The 26,391-nt window shown below is 45.2% G+C and overlaps 1 protein-coding gene across 1 annotated transcript; it reads left to right on the top strand.

The window, feature by feature from the left end:
- The first annotated feature begins 24,297 nt into the window (after positions 1 to 24,297).
- Positions 24,298 to 24,608, top strand: LOC142859401 (ubiquitin-like). Its single transcript, XM_075989582.1, has one exon. The coding sequence runs from the start codon at positions 24,341 to 24,343 to the stop codon at positions 24,572 to 24,574; it is 234 nt and encodes a 77-aa protein (XP_075845697.1). The 5' UTR covers positions 24,298 to 24,340; the 3' UTR covers positions 24,575 to 24,608.
- Positions 24,609 to 26,391: the final 1,783 nt, after the last annotated feature.

A 26,391-nucleotide genomic window follows, 5' to 3' on the forward strand; every position in this document is an offset into this window, starting at 1 on the left:
CCTCCCTTTATCTGACAATCGAGGATTATACTAGCATCAGTACTAATAAGCGAGGGCTAGCCTGTACTGTGCTGTTCTAATAGCTGTGACATTACCACACAATAGAAATTCACTGGTGCCGAGTGGTAGCACACATCTTTAGTCCCAGTACTCAGGAGGCAATGGCAAGTGGATCTCTGAGTTCAAGGCCAGCCTCGTCTACAAAGAGAGTTCCAGGACAGCCAGGGCTGTTACACAGAGAAACCCTGTCTTGAAAAAAAAATTACAAATAAAAATGAATAAATTCACTGGATACATTTGACCTCGTGGAAATGTATGAATTGCGTGGATGACCAAACGTCAGTTTATGGAGGATCATAGCTGTCATTTTAGGCTAAGAATTAAAATTACCTAGGACTGGTAGACAGGTTTTGAAAACTTCAGTTGGTACAACGAGAGAGAGGGCTCAGTGAGTTAAAAGCACTTGCTGCCCTTGTAGAGGAGCCAGATTCTGTTCCAAGGACCTTCGCTGGGTGGCTCACGGCTGCCTATAACTCCAGTTTCAAGGGATGTGACACCCTCTCTGGTCTCCCCAGGCAGTGCAGTCACACGGTACATATACAGACAAGTAGGCTAGGCACACACATACACATACATACAAATAAATTTTAAAATAATTCAGATTTTACTCCAGAAAAATTAAGTAAAACTCTGAGGTGGGACTCAAGCTGTCCCTGAGATTCTAACACAAAGTCAGCAAGGGTTCCTCCTTCTTTGGTCCCACTTCTTTACAACTTCCATGATACCCATGGACCAAGTTCAGTCCTGTGATCTTTGTTCTGCAAGCGGCATTCTCCCCACCCATGTGCCTTCCCCATAGCATGAGACCTAACCAAGTGTCATGACCATAGGGAAGACACAAGATCAACTTTTCAAGATATTTAGGAAGCAAGCAGTCAGTCCCATGGATGACTAGTCAGATGTGGGCACTAGAAGAAAAAGAAAATTCAGTTATCTGGCGCTGGTTACAGAAACTGTGTCTTCTGCCCTTCCCCGGTATGGAAGGAACACAGTCAACACTCACCCCACAGTTCCGTACAAATGTCATGATGAGACCCGTGTCCACCAGATGGGGAGCAGTTTGCCCATCTGCACAGGGATCAGAAGGCATAACCCCCTTGATAGCTTGCCAAAAGAGTGATTAAGCCTCTTTGGAAATCAGATTTGCGTTTTTTGTTTTGTATGCTTTGTATTTTGGAAAGTTTCACTTCCTTTCTTTTCTCTCCTTTTTCTCTTGATAATCCAAACTCCAGCAATAACATGACTAGAGTTGTTGGGGTCAGAGCCTACGCAAGACCCAGTCACTCAATCAAAGGGACAAGTGAAAAGAGGCCCAGCAACACTGTGCCGTGCCCCCATAGATCTTAGGGGTCCTTGTGAGGTTTGGTGTAAACAGAGGGCAGCAGGTATGCACAAACAAGCAGTTTTGATCAAGTTCTGGTTCCACCCATCCCTGGCCTATCATTGTCTTGGCTCCAGTTTGATTTGCAAGGTGATCTAGGAAGTTAGCAGCATCTTGTGAAATCTCTTTCCAGGAAACAAGCTTCCTCTTTGACTGGCATTAGGGCTTCAGCCTTTCCTTCCCCCACAGAAGACTCCTAGCTAAATTCCGGTCCCTAGGGGTCCATTGTCTCAATAGCCTAAAAGTCAAAGACAGAGATGCTAATGGTGCCTCTTTAGAATATCATACTTTCTGATGAATGATTCCATTAATACTCTCGCATATTTCTGTCAGTTTTCTCTCCACACATATTCATTCATATATACACAGTTTTTATCATCATGCAATTTTTCCCTCTTGGCATATGAAGTAGTTATTGTTCCGGGAACACTGGCTGGACCAGCGTTAAAGCATTTAGTCATGTAAGACATCACAACAGCAAAGAAAACATGGCGGCAGCAGAAAGGTGCTTGATCAATTTTTGTAATCACAGCAATTGATGAAATAAACAGGGGCTGGAGAGATGGCTCAGTGGTTAAGAGCATTGCCTGCTCTTCCAAAGGTCCTGAGTTCAATTCCCAGCAACCACATGGTGGCTCACAACCATCTGTAATGAGGTCTGGTGCCCTCTTCTGGCCTGCAGGCATACACACAAACAGAATATTGTATATATAATAAGTAAGTAAATAAATATTAAAAAAAAGAAATAAACAGAAATATGTAGAACGCCCCAAGACTATTCTTAAAGCTTAAAATCAAACAGTATATTCAAATATGAGGTAATAATCAATCTCATTAATACCAGATGGAAGTGAGGTCCCTACATACAACTTTGTACTCTTTCTGAGTGGCTAGTTAATGTAACATCAAACAATATATAAAATAAGGCGAGTGGTATAAATAAGGAAAAGAAGGAAGCAAGTTGTCTTTATTTATAAATTATGAAACCATATGTCTAGAATTCCCAAGAGAAGATAATTGTAATTTTAAAAACTATTACAACTAAAATACAAATTCTATTTTTTTTTCTTTAAAGTTTAAAGTAGGTGTGGGGTAGTGGAGACAGACAGGTTCTGGGAGATTGCTGACCGGCCAGTCTAGCCAAAATACTGAGTTCCGGGATCAGTAAGGGACGCTGTGTTAAAAAATAATGTGGAGAATAATAAAAAAAAGACACACATACATGTGCACTGGTGAACACACAGACACACACACAGATACACACACACAAAGTTGTCTTTATATTAGCAGGTCATTCAGAATTTCAGAAGAAAGCTAAACAACACAATCCTAATAAATGGGCTTGGAGAGATTACTTGGCTGTGGAAAGGACACCCTGCTTTTGTAGAGGACCTGAGTTCAGTTCCCAGTACCAACACCAGGCAGCTCACACCCGCCACTAATTTCAGATCAAAGGCATCTGATACCCTCCTCCAGCACTCACATGGCACACACTTGTGCTATATACACACAGAGAAACATAAAATTAAAAAACAAAAATCCCAATAGTGATTAATCACTTTAAAACTAAATTACCAAGATATCAACAAAACTTTGTGTATAAACTCTAATATAAAACAAGATCTAAATAGATAGGAAAACAATATCATAAAAGTCAACCCTTTTCATTATAAATTAAAGGTATGAAAAAATATAAGGCATTATGAAGGAGATAGATTTTATTTTTTAAAAAGATTTATTTATTTATTGTGTACACAGTGTTCAGCCTCCTTGTATGCCTGCAGGCCAGAAGAGGGCACAAGATCTCATTACAGATGGTTGTGAGCCACCATGTGGTTGCTGGGAATTGAACCCAGGACCTCCGGAAGATCAGCCAGTGATCTTAACCTCTGAGCCATCTCTCCAGCCCAGGAGATAGATTTTAAAATTTATGATTAGAGTGTATAAGGAATGCTAACACAGTACAGAAAAAGAAAGTAAGACAGATTATGTATGAACTGGTACAATCAAACTAGTGGGGTCTCATACAAGAATGTGCCCAGAAATCAGTTTAAGAGGCTAGAAACAGACCTAAATATATATAGGAACTTGATATATGATAAAGGTGGCATTTAAATTCAGTCTTGAAAGAACAGCTTCTTTTATAAACTAGAGTGGAATGATTGGCTGTTCACTTGGAATAAAACAATATTAGTAGCCGGGCGGTGGTGGTGCACGCCTTTAATCCCAGCACTCGGGAGGCAGAGGCAGGCGGATCCCTGTGAGTTCGAGGCCAGCCTGGTCTACAAGAGCTAATTCCAGGACAGGAACCAAAAAAAGCTACAGAGAAACCCTGTCTCAAAAATCCGAAAAAAAAAAAAAACAACAATATCAGTCCTTTGCTTCAGACCATGGATAAAAATAAACAGCCTAGATTAAGGATCTAATATAAAAAGTAAAGCAATAAAGTTTTTGAAGGAAATTTTAGGAAACTATTTATATAACTATTTGGGTGGGAAAGTCATGCTAAGCAAAAAAAAAAAAAGAACACATGCATTATTTGCTTTTTAATGTCTCAAATTTTTAAATGTCTAAACAGCCAAAAAGAAAACATCAATAGATTCAGGGGTCTATGATAGGCTAGGCTAGAAAAATACTTGCCAAGTGTGCTAAAAGACCGTACTAAGAAAGATGAACAAACTGTTTCAAAATCATTTACGTAACAGATGAATGGGCGTGGCTTAACCAAGATAAAGTTGATTGCAATGAAAATGCAAAGAGCCAATAGAAGTAAACCAAGAAGCCAGCTCTTCCCAGAGAACAAACAAAGGAGATCATATCAGGAACGTGCTTCCCTCCACCCCTGGACTAGAGAAAACGGGGAGAGAGAGATGACCGTGACAGTCAGGATGCATCCCTAGGTCTCAGCCACTAAGAGGAAAATTTTATGCACAATGGTCCACTGAATCCCATCATGGCTCCTTCATCATGCCCACTTGTAGAACAGGAAACTAGGCTCATATGAAGAATGCCTCTTGTAAGATCTCCGAATTGACTATTCTATCCTGTGCTTCTTCCTGTGAAAATCGCTGAGCAGCCAGGCACAGAGAAAGATGCAAGCCTCTAACACCAGCATCGGGGAGGTAGTTAGGCAAAGGGATCGAGAGAGTTCAATTCCAGCCTCAAAGACGCAGTGAGTTTGAGGATAACCTGGGCTACATCAGAACCTGTTTTAGAACAAAACAAACAAAACCAAACACTGCTAACCGAAACAAAGCAGACTGTTGTACGATGCACCGCCTCTAGATGTGCTTATGAAATAATAAATTATGATCATGTCTTTCTGAAAACTGACACCGGCAGGTCTCATTTTTGAAAGAAAGAGAGGCAGAAGAGAAGAAAGGGGGAAAGGGCGAAGGTGCGTGCCATATGTGTGAGCAAGATGCGCTTCTGTGCTCTTGCGTGCAGGAAAGGACACAGGAACCACATCTAACTAGAGCAACCTGAGCCGGGGAGGAGGGGTAACAAACACACAAAGAGAGCTCCACAGCTCTATAAAAAGATGCTTTCAGAGTCTAGGACAATTCGACAAACTAGAATAAAAGAATTTTGCCATTATGGACTCCTGTGCTCGGGATAAAACCAAAGCCTTCCAAACTGTACCGCACTTCATGCTTGAAGGATGCTCATTCAGCATCTGATTCCCACTTATTAAAGGAATAAATCTTTCAGTTCCATCCACAAACCCTACTGGGAGGAGGATAAAACTGATTATATTGTCTTCATATTGGGGGACATGGGTAAATAATGACAGTTCTCACCCAGAGCAATGAATGAACCGGATGGAAGATTCTCCGTGGGAAAATATTAAAGCATCAGGAAGACTTACCAGAGAGAAGTCAAATCGGCTCAAGCGAAGTTTCACTTGGTCATTCATCACTGGCTGGGCACGTACCTGGTGTGGCTTACTGTATGTGTTTGGCATACCACATGGTCCCCTCACTTTGTGCTTTGGAAGCACTTGTTAGGGGTTTCCTCCACGGATCCGAAGGTTTAGTGTCCCTCTCAGGTCCTCTTTTAACACAAATACAGAACCGGTCAAGACTTCTGGAGACGTATTCATTTTCAGTATCCAATGGAACTCTTTCCTTTCTTCTAGAATCTAAGGGGAAAAGAATAAATCAAACCTTAGACTTTTCATCTGGTGTTTACAAGTCTTAGTGCTGCTTGCTGGCTCCCTCTCCTGGGCAAGGCAGTGATTGCACGACCCTGCCTGCTGTGGAGGTTAGATGCAGGGCATGATTCCTCTAATAAAATGTGAACGGAATCGCAGAAGACCTAATAACTGAGTGTACCACCTCCTTTCCTGTCTCAGTGATAAGGATGCACATGAAGAACCAGTTTCATCAGTACAGGTTCTCCGTTCTAAGCTGAGGAGCAGAATGGGTGTATGAAATCTCACTCGCTGTTAGCCACTAAACCTGAGTATTGCCAGTGGCCATGGCATAGCTTAGCCCATGAGACACTTAGGTATGAGCTGCAACCATAACTCACCGTGCAGACAGGTACCTTGTAACTAAAGACTGCCTCTTCATTGTGATGTTGTCTTCTGGAAGCCTGGAAGATGCCAAGAGGTGTGTTCAACTTCTTAATCCAGTGGTTTTCACAACCTTCCTAATGCTGTGACCCTTTAACACAGTTCCTCATGCTGTGGTGACCCCCAACCACACAATTATTTTTGTTGCTACTTCATAACTGTAATTTTGATAGTGTTATGAATTGTAATGTAAAATATCTGTGCTTTCTGATGGACTTAGGTGACCCCTGTGAAAGGATCATTCAATCCCAAAGGGGTCATGACCCACAGATTGCGAACCACTTCTTAGCCACTGTTCTCCAAAGTATATATTGTGTGGGTGGCAGAGCACAGAGCAGTTCTGTGTCAGTGAACTAAGGTATCAGTTTCTTGGCTCAAAACACCCCAAAACAACAAAAACAAACCTGACTAAAGCAGCACCCCTGCCCGTGGCAAGGAAGTCACGGTGACAAGGGCTTGAAGTAGCTCGTCACATGTCCCCACGGTCAGAAAGCAGCCAACAGAGAATGACTACACTCAACTTCCTTCTCCTTTTTATTCCACCCAGGACCTAGGGAATGGTACCGCCCACTTTCAGTGTGGGTCTTCGAACATCAGCAACTGAATCAACAAAATATGGAATTTCTAGAGGTTCGGTGAGTCACAGAGAAGCCAGAGGCTTGTCTCCTAGGTGACTGCAGATCCCATCAACTTGACAACTAACACTGTTACAGCAGATATGGTAGCAGGAACAGAGGGGCCTGGGCACGTTACATCCACACCCAGGGAGCAGAAAATGATGAATATTTGTGCTCAGTTTGTTTTCTCCTTTCCCATCAGTTTTGGATCTCACTCAGGGAATAGCGTCATCCACATTTAGGGTAGGTCTTCCCATCTCAATTAACAACGCAATCTAGATAATCCTTCACAGACATGCCCAGAGCCTTGTTTGCCGGGTCATCTTAGAATGGTTCATTTCAACCATCAGAACTCCACCATGGACTCAAAAACCAAAAGGCCAATTAAACACTTTGTTTTCTAAATTGCCTTTGGCCATGGTGCTTTGTCAAAAAAAAAAAAAAGTGACTGAGACAGCAACTAAAGGAATGAAGGGTCTAATTTACAGCTCAGAGTTCCAGAAACTAACATTATGGTGGTGAAGGGGAAAGTAAGAGGTGTCTGTCACGTGACCTCCACAGGCAGGAAGCAGAGGATGATGGATACTTTTATTCCATAGCTTACTTTCTTTTTCCTTCTTCATCTCTGGGGTCCCAGCACGTGGAATGGTACCTCTCCCGTTTCGGGTAGATCTTTCTGTGTCAATGAACCTAATCTTGGAAATTCCACATTGTCATAGCATCCCGGTCACCCAAACCTTGAGTCTATACCCCAACAATGTTGTCTTTCACAGCCTCATGCGATGACTGCCCAGAATCCCCTTTCACCCCCACTGTACATTTCTTGACCTCAGTAGGTTTCTGGAACTCTGGTAGAAGATTCCATGGTCTCCAAAATACTGCTTCCTTCATGTTCTCAATATTAAAATCATTATCACAGGTACTCAGGTCACTAGGCCAGGTGGTGCCCTGGTGAGGTCAATCTGACCAAATCAGTACCACTTTGGATGATTTCACTAGCTAATTTCAGATATTGACATAAGCATTTCTATTTCTTTCTTTTTTTAGATTTTGAGCTCTTGAAAATTTCAAGTTTCATATGCAATTTGTGAAATTCTTCCAAGTGTTTTGTATTAAAGAGTCTAAGAAAAATTCTGTAATTCTAGCACACAGAAAGGCATAGGCAAAAGGCTACAGCCAATTTTAGGTCAGCCTGATCTACAAAATGAGTTTTGTGGTCACCCAAAGCAATATAGTGAGGCTGTCTCATAAACAAAAGCAAAAATGAAAAACAAAAACAGAGAATCTTGGAAATGTTTAGCTGCATCCTGCAATAGGCTAGACCTAGATTCTTGAGGACCAGTTGTGGACATCTTTTTCTAACTGCCTTCAGGAGAATTCAAATTATAGCTTGATTTCACCATGGCGGGAGCATTTACACTATGGGGATTAGCAAGTGTTAATCTCAGATTGGATTTTTCCCCTAGAGAGTCAGTTTTCACTGTTGGTGACAAACACACCACTAATTCTGTATACTCTAGGAAATCACCTTCTATTTTCTAAACTAAATGGGCTCTCACATGATTCTTCTTGAGATAGGAAAAATTGCTCTGTCCTTTCTTGTGTGTCCCTATGACCTCGCAGTCACCTGCTTACCATCTTAAGTTTCACCTCACCCCATGTCTATTATAAAGAAAATGGACTTCCGTGTGTAGCTGCCATGAGTCAGATAGTCCCTTCCTGTCCCATTACAAAGTCATTTTTGCAGGGCTGAACAACCAGGAGCACCTACAAACCATACAGAAATCCCTTAGCACCGTCTCAGTCGCTTGGCATTTTTGCTGACCTCAGCCTCCTCAGGGACTTCACAGAGCTCATAATGCTTCCTTTCGGGACTGGCCCTGCCTAGCACCGTGCAATTGCCATAACGACATCTATCAAGGTTCCTCTCTCCCCTGCCCCAGTGTGACAAGGCTGGGGAAGAAAGAAAAGGCACCCGCACTCCCCAGAGTACAGAGACTATTCAAGAATGAGCAGATGGTCAAACCGTAGCCAATCAGAATTCTTTTTTGGAGGGTTATGTGGACCCTGGAGATTCGAAAGGTTATCTGTCCTTCTGAGAGCGTGGGTGAAAAACAGTAGACAGAGAAGCCCTACTGTGTGGAGACAGTTTTGTAAGAAAGTGAGCTCAAGGTAGATGAAAGCTGACCCCATCAAAGGGGAGGCAGGAAATGAAGGTAATGGTGTTGTTTATCTGAACTCCACACCCAGCCCTGCCTGAAACCAGACTAAGGCAGGCAACTGTGCTTTTATGAGCCCTCAATTCCTTTCTGCTTAAACTACCCACAACTGAATGTCTTTAAGATGCAACAGAGTCCTGAATAATGCATCATTTTTTTCTAAAGAAAGATTTAGAAGCAGCATTCTGTCCATGGTGACCTTCAGAGATGGGTGTCCAAGTGGAAAGCCTGATGAAATAGAATTCATGACACCAAGTAACAGGGCCGGTAGGAGCAGAGGAACCCTGGGGGTCCATGGGCACAAATTCTCTGACTCTTGTGAGAGCCTTCTTTGCATTTGGAGTAACAGGGAAGAGAGGATGGAAAGAAAAAGAGAGGAAGATAGAGAGGGAGAGGGAACAGTCGACCCAGAAAGCAAAACAAGCAGGCAAATCTTAAGGCCAGAGTACACAGTCACAGCTCCCCAGGCTCAGGCAACAACCCTCTTCTTGGTGATTAGCAACGGAAGGGATGAGGGCAGCTCACCTTCTCTTGTGGACTTAAGTCAACACCAGCTCCTCAAACCCTGAAAGTCTCTGCTCCCCTTGCTTTTCTCCTCTTTCAGCCCATGACTGATCTTCTCCAGAGTGGGAAAGTTGAGCTGTAAGTGTATGCTTGAGTGATTTACTAACGTCTCTAGCTAAGTAGCAGTTGTTTCCTTTATCCATTTCTAGCTTTTTGGAAATTTAATGATAATCATGGAGTTGAGATATGGTGGGATTGGGATCTGACCCAAAAAGGTGTCAGGGTTACTAGAAGTTGAGAATCTGGCATTAGCAATGCTTGAGTAGAAAGGGGGAAAAGAAGGACCAAGAAGCTGAGTAGTGAGTGTCCAAGTTTATCTCCTGCTGCTACCATGAAACACTGGCCAAAAGCAACTTGGGAAGCAAAGGGTATATTACATCTTATGTATTAGAGTCCACCAGTAAGGGAAGTTGGGGCAGGAACTCAGACACAAACCTCAAGACAGGAACTGATAGAGACCATTGAGAAATGCTTCTTACTGGCATGCTCTCCATGGTTTGATCAACCCAGGCCCACCTGCCCAGGGTAGCATCACCCACTTCATGTTGGGTCCTTCCATATCAATTGCCAATCAAGAAAATGCCCCACAAATATTCCTACACGCCAATCTAATAGAGGCAATTCCTCAATCGCTGTGTCCCCTTCCCATGTGACGCCAGTGTGTGTCAAGCTGATAAAAACTAGCTATGAAATGTCCTTCTACACATTTGGAATAAGGCCCAGCCTCCTTTGATTGGAATGCTGTGGGAACTTTCTAAGTCGTTCCTGCCCCTGTCTTTGAGTACCCAGACCGTGATGACATTCTCTGGAGAGTCAAAGTCATACAATCCACAAGGCAGGTTCTGTAACTCCTGTATCTGTAGATATCAATGCATGGGTAAATGGTAAATGTTCTAACTAATTTATGTTGGCTTTCCTTCACACAGTTTCATGAAATTATAGACAGGCTTTGATACCTAGGACTTTAGCATTGAAATCATTCTTTATAACCCCTCCCCCCCTCACACGCACATGCGCATGCATGCACACATACAGAGAGACAGTTTCTCTTGGAAGTGAGATTATTTCCATTGATATCAAAGGATCAGAATGCATTTTACCTAAAGCAAAGATTTGCAGTTTATTTTTTTAGCCAGAAGTGCTGATGTCAAACAACCACCCCGAACTGGGAGAGTATCCCCAATATTCTACCCACACATCATCAGCTAGATCACAAGGGAGATCAAGCTAGTGCACTCAGCTTGGAGGTGTGCTCAGATGCGTGAACAGGAAAGGTGCAACTGGGCACCTCAGACCTACTGAATGTGATTTACCCTGTCTCAATGTATTTAAACAGGAACTGGTCTGGAACACAGGAGACTTATCTCTCAGTTCTGTATGTTCCCGAAGGATCTTGCAAAGCTGCAAAAATTAACTTCATCAGAAAAATCATGCAGTGTGTGTGTGTGTATGTGTGTAAATTTTACCTAGCAATGCATCTGCATCTTCTAGGCAAGCACACTTGCACCCAAGTGGTCTGAAAGACTGTTAAGAGAGAGAGAAAGAGAGAGAGAGAGAGAGAGAGAGAGAGAGAGAGAGAGAGAGAGAGAGAGAGAGAGAGACAGAGTCATGTATGGCTCTCTATCTTTTTGCCCATGTTTCCAAACGCAGCACAATTTCCCTGTCTAATTCAATTAAGATGATTTTAAGCAGACTGTGATTTAGAGGAAGAAAAAGAAAAACAAGTATTTCTAGCAGTTTCAGGCCATTTATCTTGATTAAAAGACTGTCTTTATATCCACACAAATCTGTCTTCTTTAAACCTGAATGAAGAAAAGGCTTTCATCCCAAGTCACGAATGTCTAGGACTTCTAAAGTCCTTCATGAAATCTCGGTCGGAAAGATGGTCTATAAATAGGCCTATTTTGTGTTAAAAACAAATCAAAATCAAGAAATAAGCACTCAGACCCTGCAGATCCTTTGACTGGCCCTCTTTCCCGTCCCCAAAGACACGACGCTCATCATTTCTTTCCTACCTTTCTTCATCCCTTAGCCCATCTGCAAGCAGACTGCACCCCAGCATCCTTCCCAAACTGCATCTTTCTGGGTCTTCACCAGCGCCAGTCCTTGAGGCTCTTGATCTTCACTGTCTATGAGAAGCCCTGCCATTCAGTATTGTCCTCTCTTCCCTGCGTCTCTGGACCATTAATTCTTCTAGGTTTTATACTCTCCAAACACTATTTAGCTGCTTGTCACGTGTCAAGAGGTCTGCTAATGATTTTACATACATCCTTATTTAAGTGTGACAGCCCCTCCCTATGCCTATGAGAAGACTGCACTGCCCCAGAGGAAAGGACACCTGGAGAAGCTTCCTGCAGTCACCATGCTCGTTCTTCAGGAGAGAAGAGCCAGCCATGACTTACCCCAGCATCTGATAATCTTCAATATTCAGAGATTAGTTTTCAACTTTAACAGAAGGAAAAACTCCATTAAAGCAGGACAGAGAATTGCAAATACTTTTTTGGTGTCAGGTACTAGGTAAATTTTTCTTTAGATGATTATAAAATAAGCCAACAACAAACGAAAGGAAGGAAGGAGAAAAGGAAGAAGGGAGGGAGGGAGGGAGGGAGGGAGGGAGGGAGGGAGGAAGGAAGGAAGGAAGGAAGGAAGGAAGGAAGGAAGGAAGGAAAAGGAAGTTACATGGAGACTCCTCAGTATAGGACGGATGAGAAAAATCCATCTTAACCTCTTGAACATCCTGATTCAGAAGCTGGTAACTGCAGAGTGACAATTATTTTCTCCATGGTTCAGCAGAAGCTGTGGCTCCTACTGCAGCTCCTAAGAGGGCACCGTCCTCTGACGCATCTCCAGCCAGGAGAAACATCTAGCTTCAAAATCAGAAGTACTATCAGACTGGGAGGTGGGTCAAAGCCTGTGTCCCAGCTCAGGTCCAGCTACCCATCCTCGATTAGCCAATGGAAAGAGCCAAGTTAAAAAAAGGAAAGCAGAAAAGGGAGATTGATCCAGTGTGGTCACATTGGGAAGAGGAACAGAGAAGATGCAGAGAAGCCTCCCAAGTTCATCTTAGTCTTCAGGGCCCTGAAGTGAGGTCACGGTTGGAATAGAGAGCCAAAGATGAGCATATCTAAGCAGCCCAGGTCAAGATGTGGTCCTGCTGGGGCTGGAGAGATGGCTCAGAGGTTAAGAGCATTGCCTGCTCTTCCAAAAGTCCTGAGTTCAATTCCCAGCAACCACATGGTGGCTCACAACCATCTTTAATGGGGTCTGGTGCCCTCTTCTGGCCTGCAGGCATACACACAGACAGAATATTGTATACATATTAAATAAATATATTAAAAAAAAAAAGATGTGGTCCTGCTCACCACTATCTGGGTTTCAGACTCATCCCCTCAGGTGCCCTGACAGGGTGTTATCTGTGTGCAGTCTCTCTGGAAGATGAGTCCTTCCCATGGGTGGTATCTTTTCCTTCCCCCAGCATGAGATTCCTGGGGAAGTTTCCATTTCTTTGGAGTTGGTTGTTTTAATAGCCTGATAGCCAGATTGAGAGTCTCTTTAGAATCTCTTCATTTCTGCCAGGCCCGTTTCAGACTGTCGGTTTCTAATGAATTTGTTTTGCTTCCAGACCATTGCAAAGCAGGAAACTAGCAAGTTTAACCGGTGTAAGTCAGCGCCATTGTACTTCACACACGGAAAAAGAATAAAGCAAGAATGAGTGACTGGCGCAGCTGTGCTCCATCTGACTGGCACCCTTGCCAGCTGGGTTCTCAGTTCCAGGGCTGTCCACCCAGGTCTCCAGTTGACCCTCTTAGAAGATCCCACAGGCAGCGCTCACCCAGACCGAGGCTGCAAACCGAGCAGCGTCTTTCCTCAGGAAGGGAGAGTAACCATTAGTTCCTGTCCAGCTGGTGCTTAGGTGACCCCACAGAAAGACCACAGTGAGCCCTGATGTCCCAGGCAGTGGGAACACCCTCCAGCCCTCAGAGTTTTCAAGCATCCAAGAAAACTTTCCACAGGCAAGACCATCGGGAAGGCCGCGGGGAGGGTTGTGGGGAGGGCTGCTGGGGAGGGCCTCAAGGACAATGTAAACTGAGTCCTACAGGTGTTTGCCCTGGGTTCCTATCTCGCCAGATTTGAACCAACAGCTGCTATTCCCTTCTTAATGTGCGGGTGGGGGGAATCCAGTCCCCCCAACAGTCAACAGTCGCTCTGATGAGAAATGCAGCGGTCAAAGGCACAGACAGAAAAGCCAAATACCTGTCAGGCTCTTTCACACTCTGGGGCTGCCAGAAGGCCTATAAAAATGTCATTGTCTCTCAGCTGCCGGTGATTATATTACCCTTTACGTTGGCTGTTGGTAATAAAAAAAAAAAGCAAATATCATTTTTTTTGCACGGCTCTGGCCTTCCCCTGGCCTTTTTCAAACAATAATAGACTAAATATAAAGAGACAGAAGCCATTACTTGGCTCTTTAACTAGTGCCAAGGAAAATGAATAATTAAGGAAACATTACTTGGAAGAAATGTACACAGTTGCTTTTAAGTTAGAACCAAATAAGAGCTCTTTAAAAATACATCATTTCCCCTTTATCTTAACATGGCATTTGGACAGTGGCCTCGTATATTATCCTTGCTACTGTTTAGATCTTACCAAGGGGAGAAAAGGCTTTTAGTTTCCATTATCCTACTAAACGTCCCAAATCAAACAGAAACGCAGAGAAGGAGATGGGGGAGAGGCAGGGGAGAAGGGTTCTGTTTGCACAGCTTCCTTCAAATCTGGCCTAGCAGCCCATATTTAATTCTGTGCACCTAGGGCAGCCATTCCAAACACCATTCTCCTCCTGTCCTTAAACATCTGCCTCGGTTAGGGGAAGGCTCGCTAACCGGGGAATGGGTACTAAGTCCTGTCTTTCTAAGTTGCTAAAAATAAGCAATCAGGTCACCCTATCCAAGCATCAGCAGCCAAATGCATGCTGGGCAGAACCAGTTCTTGCTAGGTAAAAGCTCACTTGGGATCCTCACTTTATGCTACATCTCTCTTCCTTTGCTCTTTAGTTTTCGGCCTCCCTTATGCAAGGAGAATCAGACAGAGCTTGCAATTAGCCCCAGTGGAAGGCCCCATATGCAGCTGTCACTTGAGTAATGATCTAGATCTATCAGAGTACCCAGCAGGGAGAATACAAGAGGAAGTGTAGAGATCAGAGTAACTGCCCAGCCTGTGGCTGTGTGAGCACATTTCTGAGGCTTCTGATGCGGCCCATCCTTGTGACTTTCAAAATCAGAGACTCCCTAAAGTCTGCCTGAGTGCAGGTGAGCAACTGTCTGCGCAAGTGAGGCTAGACCAGAGAGACACCCTGGCCCTGGTACTAGCACACTTCCCGGATACAATCACATGAGGAGCAAAGGCCTTTAAGAATATGATTATGTTGAAGTGAGCGTAGTCGCTCTCCTGGGACCCTAGCCCAGTGACTGACAGCCTTATAAGAAGAGGTTGAATTAGTAGGAATGAATTAGAGAAAAAGACTGTGCAGAAGCTGAGAGAGAGCCATCTGCAAGGCGAGAGTGGTTTCCTGGAAACTAACCCTGCCGCATCCTGACTGTGGACTTCCAGCTTGGGGGAGGAAATCAGTTTATGCCGGTCTGCAGCATTTTGTCACAGCAGCTCAGGAGACCAACACCCTCTGCACACATCAGTCCTTTGCCCCCTCCTGAGAACAAAGTGGTTTCTGGGGTCATCATAACAAGACACCATACACCAGGTCACTTAGAGCAACAGAAGCTGAATGTTCCAAAGAGGGCCAAGACCAAGGTATCAGCGGGGCTGGTTCCTTCTAAGGGTGTTTCCTGCTACCGTCCCCAGCCCCTGGTGGGCTACTAGAGACCTTCAGTAATCCTCGAACTGTTTGAGACTTACCCGACCTCTGTCTTTCTCTTCTCTGTGCTGTGTTCAAATGCTAGTGGTTCATGAAGACATCAGTCCAATTGGCTCATTCTTCATAGCTCCTGCCCCCATCTCTGGGAGTCAAATCCAGGGTCTCGTGGAGGTAAGCCCTATACAGTGAACTCTGCCCCCTCTTTAGTAGACTAAATAAAGCACATAAAATAAAGATGTATGGGTTGCGGCCAGATCGGGGGGCACACCCTGTAATCCTAGCATTTGGAGTGCACAGAGGGGAGGATCAGCAGTTCATGGTCATCCTGTGAGTACATTACAATTTCCGGTCCAGCAGGCTGAACTATGTGAGACTGCGTGAGACCCTTTCTAGAAATGAATGAAAGAACAAGTCAAAGGACACACAAGGAAGAAGGTCAGTATATACTTCCAAAGAACAGCAGGGTGCTTTGCTAGTTTGGGGAGTGGCTAAGCCCTGGTTTGTTCATCTTAACTTGGTCACCTACAAAGACATCCTTTGGGAGGACCATAACTCAACCCTCAACCACTACCTACTGAAAAGCCTCTATTTCTAGAATGCTGATGCCAAACAGGCAGTTATGGGTGAGAACCACAAGACTGGGTTCTGTTCTCCCGACTCTCAAACCTTTCACTCTACTTATCAATGTTTTGTGTTCTTTTATTATCCACTGGAACTTTCTGGGTCCAGAAGAAAGATAGTGCGAACTTCAGGTACCTCCTGAAAAACACATCAGCCCCAGGTACTTTTTCCAAGGAGCTGTGATGTCTAAAGGGCTACTCCATCTGGACTCCGAATGAAGGAGGAGGAGGAGGGGGAGGCCAGAGCTGCAGAGTTCTGCGCCACGTCCATTCAGAGGCACACATTTCTGCGCTGTGGCCGGGTATGTTCTTGTTCTGTGGACTTGGTCTTGGCACCCAGGGAAGACAATAATATCTGGAAGGGGCTTCACTTGAGCTTATGTGGTCACATTAGGCTCGAAGCCGAGAAAATCAGAGGGCAGCAAAAGATACTTCCGGCAAGAACAAGCCGGGAACAGAAGAAGAAAGAGGGCCAGAGTCTTTAAAAGCCACCTTGTTGGCCTTGCCCAGGGGTGATTCATTATACATCATCACAGGACAAGACGCTTGTTTCGGAAAGGCTTTCCAGTGGAAGGCAACCATTTGGGTTTTTATGGAATCAATCCAGGTGATTAGGGAAGAGGCAAGACTTGGGCAAAGGGAACAAAAATCTACAAAGCAGCCTCGCTGCACGCACACATTTGCTCTTTCAAAGCAAATTCTGCAGGAAACCCCAGCTGTTGATGCAAACCTTCACAGCTAATTTGCTCCCAGGGGCATATTGGCGACCATTATCCCAGAAGCATACACATGAAAATCCCATTATTTGAAATATATTCATTGTGTTTCTGTTTAACTCTAGGCTGTGTGCTGAGGAGTTAGGAGTATGGGAGAGAAAGTGGAGGAGGGTGGAAGTGATCTCCGCTGCCTGCTGCCAGCAGGAAGGATGCCCTCTTGGCGGCACATGCAGGCTGCTATTATGAGAGAGTGTTTAAAGCCACAGGTAACAGCAAGCCACGGACTGTGGGTGTGGGCATTGGAGGTGGAGAGAATTAAGAGTGTGTGTGTGTGTGTGTGTGTGTGTGTGTGTGTGTGTGTGTGTGTGTGTATGTGTGTGAGATACGTGGAGTGTGTGTGCATATATGATGGATGGCTATGTGTATGTGTCTGTCTGGTGTGTAGGGAGGTGAGTATGTGTGAAGTGTGTCTGCCCGGTGTGTGTTGTGTGTGCACACACAAACATGCTGATTTCTGTGAATTGGTTGGTACTGTGGGCAATGCCAGGCTTCACCACCATAGTCACTGGCCGCTTTGCGATTCTAAACTTCGATTTCAGGAGAAGGCTCCACTCACAACTTTTTAACTTTTAAAATTGGCACAGGAAGACAATGCGTACTACTTTGCTGGAGGGATGGGATAAAATATCAGCCAAGGGAATTATCTGATCCTAGTCTGGCTTTCCTTACTGCCATAGTCTACAAACTGGCCCAGCCTGTGCTCTTTTCAGTGCTGACCCCACACCATGCATGTAAAGCTCTTCCACATAGGTGATCCTCACCCAATCTCTTTGCTGCTAGAACTGCCCCCAGCTACTCAGTCTTCCATGCGCCTTCCTGCCTCCTCCTTTAAGAACCCCAGGGTGACACACCTTGCCACCATGCACCTGGTGCAGATGCTTGGAAAAAGGCTGTCGTGTGCCCTCCCATGGATGAGCACAGCAACACAGACAAGGTGAGCACCTGGATGCTAACTTTGCAGTCATTAGGGCCCTGTAGCCATTCACAGACACTGGAAGCCACTAGTGAAACATTGATGAACACAGTGCTTCTGACTAGTCAGTGAGTCTGGTTCCCTTCTTAGTGCGCTTCTGGGGTTGTCCATCAGGAGACCAAAGAAGGGACTCACAACCCACAGCCACACACCAGCTTCTTCCGTCCTCTCCAGGTCAAGCCATCATTTTCTATTAACCTTTTCCAACTCATGAAGATGAAAGGGGAAACTATACAAGGAACCCTTTCATCATTACCATCAACATCGTTACCACCATGCGGTCCACCTGGACCTCAAGACTGTTTAGCCTATTGACTGCTTAGCTGGCTGTTAGTCCATCACTCCTTGCCAGCTTTGGCTCTTGCATTGGTGGCCCATGGACGTTGATCAAACCTTCATGGGGCTCCACCAACCGACAAGTCACAGTACTGTGCAATGTGCCAGCTCTGGGGACATATATAAGCAAAAGAGAATTGTAACTGTTTGCAAATTACAAATATAAAGAGAAAGTATTATCAGAGGTGAATGGGGCAGCCACCCAGTAGAATCTACGCATTGGTTAAATGAAAGAATTCTGTCTCTGCTGGATAGTTTACCCAGATTTATGTATGATTTTCTTGCATCCACATATTAGAGAACAATATAGATGATCCATCCATATTAATCATTCCGAACTCTTCAGGGGAAGAAAGGGAGAGAGAAATTTGGCATTGCCATATTTGTAAACTTCTGTCCTGGGAAGCTTCCAGCCAATGAGAGATACCTTTGAAGTTTGTCCTTATGATACATTCCATTAGGTGACAAACACAGAGAGGGGACCCTGGGGTCCTCTTTGAGATCGATTTGCAAAGGCTGGATAAGACTCGGGAAGAGAGAGAACACCAAGGGGGCAGAAACGGACAAAGTGAACCTCCTCTCTCCACCGCTACTTCAAGCGGGTTGTCCTCATTTTCCAGTGCTAATAAAATCCTTCCCAAGGTTTGCTTTCTAGCAGCTAATAAAAACCTTAAAGAAACAAGGTCAAGTATAGTGAAGGACGCTTATAATCCCAGAGCTCTGAGAGCAGAGGCAGGAGAATTGCAGCAAGTTCATCAAGGCTTGCCTGGTCTACACAGCAAGTTCTGGGCCAGCCAACGAAACACAGCAAGACCTCCTCCCAAAACACCAAACAAACATTAAAGAAAACCTTTAAGGAACACATCTTTGTAGAGGAGTGGAAACTTGGTATTATACTTCCAATAAAAAGTAAAATGTTGCATTTCCTTGAACATAAAAACCAATGCGTAGCAAAGAAGACAAGCAGAAGCCAGTTATGAGGGGTGGGTTTTAATTCTTAATTGTCTTGTGATCATTTCCTGATCATCCCTTTTCTCACAATATTCATTATAACTACTTTCCAAGGAAGCCCACTCATTCTGTATTAATAGTGTCTTTCTAATGAGCAATAAATGAGGGATGGCCTTTTTTAATTGCCCCAGAGTGAGTCCTCCCTTTAGTTATAATGTGCTGCCCAAAGCCTGCTGCTTAGGGGCTCCTCCTGCTTCTAAGGGCTTGGGAGCGCCTCTCAGTAGCTTCCTTGCTGGAATAAAAAGGAGACACTCACAGCACCTCAGCTGCACACAATTAATCCCCTGCCAGGATGCTGTTGGTTGAATGATTCAGCAGCCTTTCAAAGGGGCTGACTAATCTTCATGCACAGCCAACATGTGCCACTGCGAAGTTAATGCAACATGCAACGTTAAGAAATTAACCAGATTTATTCTTGTGGGGGGGTGGGGAAAGCATGCGAGCCAACAGAGGAAGGCAGAGAGGAACAAGGCCGCCCAGCAGGGGCAGGAACTCTGTCTTGAGGACAGGCCAGACAAGCCCTTGAGATTCACAAGGGCCTAGCTAGGCACTCGTCACTTTGGAAGTCTTTACTGAAGGAAAGATGTTTGGGAAACAGTACTAACCAGGTTTTGTTCCTGGTGCAGAAGCTCTCAGAACTGTTGAGTCTTTTACTTGGTTTTCTCTCTTGGAACGTTCTAGAGAAGAGTGAATTTGTCAAAACTATGAAATTACCCTTGTTGGATTGCTTTTAAAGACATTGGTGGATTGTACCAGTTTCTGGTTGACTGAATCTTGTTCAGCAGTATTCCCCATACCCCCGTGTCCTTTCTTGACCCAGGATCCAATCCAAGGTTATAATCCATTTAGTCAAACGGATTTTTGATAATTTCCTTTTTTAAAATCATTGTAGATTTACAGAAAACTGCAAAAGCAAAAAGCACACAGTGCCCCTCTGTACCCGCCACACAGTTTCCTCCGTCATTCTGTCCTGTGTACCTCTGCCTTGGCAAAGCCGGGAAGCGGACGCCTGCACGACACAGTGTGTACTCGGAGTTGTTATGCTTGTGCGTCTTCCAGTGAGACACGGTCTTAAACCCCATTTCACCTCAGAAGCAAGAGGCTCAAATGGTGGCTGCTGTTTGACGCTTCCTTCCCATCATAGGCTTCCTATCCGGTGCTCAGCTCTTTTCCTCAGAGTGTGTGCCTTACATGAACAGGAAACGCAGCAGCACGCCCCAACCCTGACCACCTGAAACCAGCATCAGAGTACAGAAACTCAGGCTGCCGTGCTGGCCCAGAGGCCCACATCAGCATGGCCTAGAATGGTGTTTCTCAATCTGGGGCATCAAATGGCCCTTCCATGGGGGTTGCCTAAGACCATCAGAAAACACAGATATTTACATTGCAATTCATAACAATAGCAAAATTACAGTTATGAAATAGAAGCAAAAAGAATTTTATGGCTGGGGATCACCACAACGTGAGGAGCTGTACTTAAGAGTCCCAGCATTAGACAGGTTGAGAACCACTGCCCTAGAACATCTGTGGGGAGTTGGGAGGGTGCTTGCTTTTCTCACAGCCTCTTTGATGTGGCTGCTTCGATCCTGAGTTTGATAGATTCTGAAAGATTCTGAAAACAATATCTTTTATGTGCAAAACAGATCTGCTCAGCTCACCCCAGCCCTGCCTCTCCTATGGCCAGAACACCGTCTTTTAAACTCATATACTAGCCCTGAGCCACCATGCCCAAGACCATGGATGACAGGGTGAGAGCAACTGGAAAGCCTTTTTAAGCTGCAAGGGTTTACATTTTGGCGAGACTATTTCAATGCTGTGTCTGGGGCTCGCAGGCCCCAGATCAATGGCATCGCAATTCCTGCGTTCTTCAAGCTTCACAGTAGATGGGCTAGATAGATTACGAGATGACACGCATTAGCTCTACTCCAGTGAGCTTGAAGCATGTGTCCCCAGCTTGCAAAGATTATGGGAGGGAATCCGCAGCTGAGGTTAGTCACAAAGCTCTTGACCAGGATTGAGAGTTCAGGCAATGCTCCCAGAATTGTTTTCATCCCTGTGAGTGGACTTGCGAGTCAACCAGCAGCCTGATCTCAGTAATAATGAGCTATAAGGAGCCTGTCCTAGCACCCCAAGAGAAGCAGGGCCGTGGGGGAAAAATATACAATTTCTGGTGAGCAATCCATGGGGTTGTCCCCCTTTCAAAAGAAACTGCCCTACACAGTACTGACAGAAAACAAAGGCTGCTCCTATCTTCCCGCTCAAGTTGGATGATTAAAACATGGGGAGAGGAGAGGGGAAGAAAGATGTAAAACATTCCGGTTTGAAGTACGACCCTGTAGGGTTTCAAAGCCAGCTTTTCCAGAAGCCTAACTGATTGGCGCAGTCTCAAACCTCTGTAGGTAATTTATAGTCCGGGGCTACCTGTGTAGCATTGCCAAGAAGCTGTGTGTGCAAATCTTAGCATTCACAAACATGAGCTTGGTGTTCTTCCCGTGTGGAATCCCTGTGCGGGGCTGAGAAAGACTCCCCTGCCACTAAAAGGGGTCCTTGTTTCTCTGCAGGCAAATAAGCACCAAAGAGAGGAGGCTCTGAATGGCCATCCCTTCCCTCCCACTGGAAACTTCCAAGTTGCTCCATCCCTTGAAGAGGGACCTTGCAGTCGGCATTCTTTCCCATGAGCAGGTGGTTCCTTGCAGGAATCCTCGCAAAGATACCGATTCCAAACCAGGATGTCTGAATCAAGATTTTACCCCATGCCCCCCAATTTGTTTTATTCATTTTTTAAAAGATTTATTTCATTTTATGTACAAGTGCTTTGCATGCATGTATATATGTGCATTGCATGCACACCTACTGTCCAAAGAGGCTAGAAGAAGGCATTGGATCCCCTGGAACTGGAGTTATAGATGGTTGTAAGCCATCGTGTGGGTGCCAGGAATTGAACTCCGATCCACTGCAAGAACAACAAGCCATCTGAGCTACTGAGTCATCTCTCCAACCCTTTGTTATTCCATGTATGCATGCATGTATGTATGTATGTATGTATGTATCCCTTCTCTGCAGTTTGTCCCTTCAGTCACACACCAGCCATGGATTTAGACAGTAATGATATATTTTTCTGTTGTGTACATTATCCCAGAAAACAAACTCCCTGCAATAGTTAAACCATGTGCACTCAACACGGGCAGGAACTCTGGCAACTCTACCCACCGGGAAGTTCTTTTTTTCCCCCCCGTTTATTTATTTATTAAAGATTTCTGTCTCTTCCCCGCCACCTCCTCCCATTTCCCTCCCCCTCCCCCAATCAAGTTCCCCTCCCTTGTCAGCCCAAAGAGCAATCAGGGTTCCCTGCCCAGTGGGAAGTCCAAGGACCACCCACCTCCATCCAGGTCTAGTAAGGTGAGCATCCAAACTGCCTAGGCTCCCACAAAGCCAGTACGTGCAGTAGGATCAAAAACCCACTGCTATTGTTCTTGAGTTCTCAGTAGTCCTCATTGTCTGCTATGTTCAGCGAGTCCTGTTTTATCCCAGGCTTTTTCAGACCCAGGTCAGCTGGCCTTGGTGAGTTCCCAATAGAACGTCCCCAGTGTGTGGGTGCACCCCCCACGGTCCTGAGTTCCTAGAGAAGCTAAATAAGGAGAACCCAAAGAAAAACATATAGGCATCTTCCTGAATATTAACCTTCATCAGGCGATGAAAGGAGACAGAGACAGAGACCCAATTTGGAGCACCGGACAGAAATCTCAAGGTCCAAATCAGGAGCAGAAGGAAAGAGAGTACGAGCATGGAACACCGGGAAGTTCTTAAGCAGTTACTAGACACAGAGATGACCAGGGCCTCCATAGGTCACTCGTGAGACACAGAACTATGCCCTACTCAGAGATGATTGGAAAGTCATTGCTTTGGATTCAGGCTTAAGAGGATCTGTCCACCAGGAAATGGAGACAGAGAGGACATTCTAGACTAAAGACAGAGACCTGGGTGAACAAAGAGAAAAGAAAACAGCTGGGACATTCAGTCAAGCTGAGGGTCTGGAGAACAGTATGTATATGTATATGGGAGGTGGGAGGGGAAGAGAGACACACTCAGCTGAGGAGGCTTACAGCAATGGTGTGCGAGAGTCATCACGGGGACTCTGGAGATCCAGGAGCCTCCATCACTGTCGGGTTCATCATTCCCATCCATCCGTCCACCAGCAGTTTAGAAAACCCATTAGCAACCATGACACCGGGGACAAGCAAAGCACAGGAGGCCCCTGCATTGGTGCAGAGGGTGAGCACAAGCAGAGGCAAAGACGAAGAAGGAAGGGTTGTATGGGATGAGCAGGTGAACATGAATCCCTGGACATTTTGTGTTGAGGTTAGAAGTGAGGTAACCTCCTCTCTGGTCTGCTTAGCTGGAGCTCACACTTGCCAGGGAAGGGGCTCAGTAGAGGCGAGGTGGGCAGCCATCTTGGAACAGCATGCTTGGTCTCAGCTGGTCCCCATTCCATAGCAGTCTACCCCTAAGGGTTATCACATCTCAGTCTTCTTGAGGCATCTGGTAACCAGCCTGGAAAAGGTCACCACATGACCCCCTCAGGCCATGACTCTGGCCTCTCTAGCCCTGCCTCTGCAGGTGGAAGAGACATCGAAAGAAATGCCTCAGAGCCACTGAGAACTCCTTGTGCTGTAGACACCCCTCAATGAGCTCAGAACTTAACCCCCTACCCTGCTGTCAGAGAACACTCATCCTTCAGCCCAGCCATCTGAACCATCCCAAGCCAGCAGCTCTGGGGCAGCTGGAGAGAAGCTGATCAGAGCCTTCCTCTCAGCTGGAAGGATGCGCTGTTCATCAACCCCATGTGTTTCCTAGAGGCCACATTTGGCCCTCTTCCCCTACTGCCCACCACCATCAGCACCACCCATGTGTAGACAAGTGTCTCAGGATCAGCAGGAGATTGTAAAAGGAATAAAAGACATCCTCCGCTCCAGAAAATGCATCATCTAGCTGGGAGAAGCAGAACATTCGCAGATGGGCAAAACAGCTTCAAAACACATTGACAAGAGACACCGCGGAAAGCCTCCGAGGGAGAAACCACCCCCTGACTGGGAAGGCGCAGGCCCCCTTCACACAGAGCACATAGTGCGAGGCCACCCTCTCCAGCTTAAGCACTTGTTTTTTGCTTAGAGGCCACCCCATTCTAGAAAGGGTTTGCAGAAAATGATGAGAATTTCGCTATGGAAATAAAACCAGAAATAGGTGACAAGAGGCTTTGCCGGCCTCAGTGGTTCTTGTCTCTAGGTGTACCAACAAGCTTGGTGGTGTGTGGTTTCATCACATTCGTTAACAGGACAAAATGCAAATCTTCGTGAAGACCCTGACCGGCAAGACCATCACCCTGGAGGTGGAGCCCAGTGACACCATCGAGAACGTCAAGGCCAAGATCCAGGATAAAGAGGGCATCCCCCCCGACCAGCAGCGACTCATCTTTGCCGGCAAGCAGCTGGAAGATGGCCACACTCTTTCTGATTACAACATCCAGAAAGAGTCCACCCTGCACCTTGTCCTTCGTCTCCGGAGTGGCTATTAATTCTTCAGTCTGCATTCCCAGTGGGCAATGGTGGCATTTACTCTGCACTGTGGCCATTTGTCCCACTCTAACTTTAGAAATTACAAGTTTCAGTAATAGCTGAACCTCCGTTCAAAATGTTAATAAAGGTTTTGGTGCATGGTATTGTAAGAAAAAAAAAACTAGAAATAAAATAGGACCAGACTAAGGGAAATAACACAGAAATGCCAAATGTAAGTTATCTCGTGTTTTATAGATCTTGGATTTTCTTTTGCTTAGTGAAATCAAGACAGATTTGGTATGTAGCTGTCATCATCAATACTGGGGCATTGGAGGGGCAATGAACTCTAAAACCTAGCTTAATCAAATCTTATTCTTGGGACATCAGCATCTTCACGAAGGGGATAATGATAGAGAGTGTTCAAACCAACTCCAGGTCTACTAAGTGAGAGTCTGCATTTTAAGAGGAGCCTAAGGGGTTCACAGAGGTGACTCAGTGGCTAAGAGCAGGTGTCATCCTTCCAGAGCATTGGAGTCAGAGGACCTGAGAGGGGGGAAAGGGGGAATGCTCATATCACTTGGACTTGGACCTACAGCTCCAGGGGATCTGACTCCCTCTTCTGACCTCCAACACCAGCACACATACAGCATACACTCACATGAAGCATACACATATACACATAGACAAAAATAATGCTTTTATTTAAAGCCCCATTCTAAAGGTTCCTTCCATCTGAAATTGCCAACAGGGGATCTTGAGGAATAAGAGGCTATTCGCGGGGATTTTTACAATCAACTAGTGGTAGTTTCTCATAGCAACTTTTAAAATAATGAAGGCCATGGCATAACAGCCTCAGAAGTGGGGGATCATGGGCACAGTACCAAAAGGATGATTCATAAAAGAAAAAAAAAATAGGTAAATTGAACTTCATCAAAATTTAAAATGTTTACTTCATGAAAAGCCTTGCTTGAAAAGTAAGAGAAACTGGAGTTTGGGAGAAAACATTTGCAAACAATATATTCAAGTCAATTCTCTAGCCGCTCTGAGCTATAACTCAATAGCAGGGTGCTTACCTAATAAAGGCGAGGTCCTAGATTTGATTCCTAGCAACTCTCTCTCACACACACCTTGAAATATATTCAACAAAAGATGAATAGTGTCTAGAACACATAAGCAGTCCTGCTGGCCAGGCATGGTAGTATAAACCATTGATTACAGTACTCTAGGCAAAGGTAGACAGGCTCTGTGAGCTGGAGGCTGCCCTGGTCTGGGCCAGCTGGGGCTACACAGTGAGGAAAGCTGTTAAGAAAGAAAGAGAGGAAGGAAGGAAGGAAGGAAGGAAGGAAGGAAGGAAGGAAGGAAGGAAGGAAGGAAGGGGGAGGGAGGGAGGGAGGGAGGGAGGGAGGGAGGGAGGGAGGGAGGGAGGGAGGGAGAGAAGCAGGGAGGGAAGAAAAGAAGAAAGGAAGACGGGGAAGGCGAAAGAGAGGGTGGGAGAAAGGAAGGAAGGAAGGAAGGAAGGAAGGAAGGAAGGAAGGAAGGAAGGAAGGAAGGACCCTTAAAATTCAGCAGAAAAAAAATCCAACTTAAAAAAATGGAAAAGAGAAAGCAGTAGACATTCAGTAAACCAAAAGATGGAAGGCAAAGAAGCCTGTGAAAAATATTTGCCCTCACCAGTGAGGAAATGCAAATTTAAACCACAGAATGGATTCACTGTAGGCCAATCAGAACAGCTAACACAAATAACTGTGAGCCTGCCGAGGACTGAGAGGGAGTTTCTCACACACTGTGCTGGTGGGAATGAAAGCATGACCCACAATGGGAAATGATCTGGCAGTTT

Source organism: Microtus pennsylvanicus, chromosome 11, assembly GCF_037038515.1.
Source record: "Microtus pennsylvanicus isolate mMicPen1 chromosome 11, mMicPen1.hap1, whole genome shotgun sequence".
Classification (NCBI taxonomy): domain Eukaryota; kingdom Metazoa; phylum Chordata; class Mammalia; order Rodentia; family Cricetidae; genus Microtus; species Microtus pennsylvanicus.

What these genes read in the sequence shown, in the direction of transcription:
- LOC142859401 (XM_075989582.1), top strand. Translation starts at nt 24,341, where the DNA reads ATGCAAATCTTCGTGAAGACCCTGACCGGCAAGACCATCACCCTGGAG.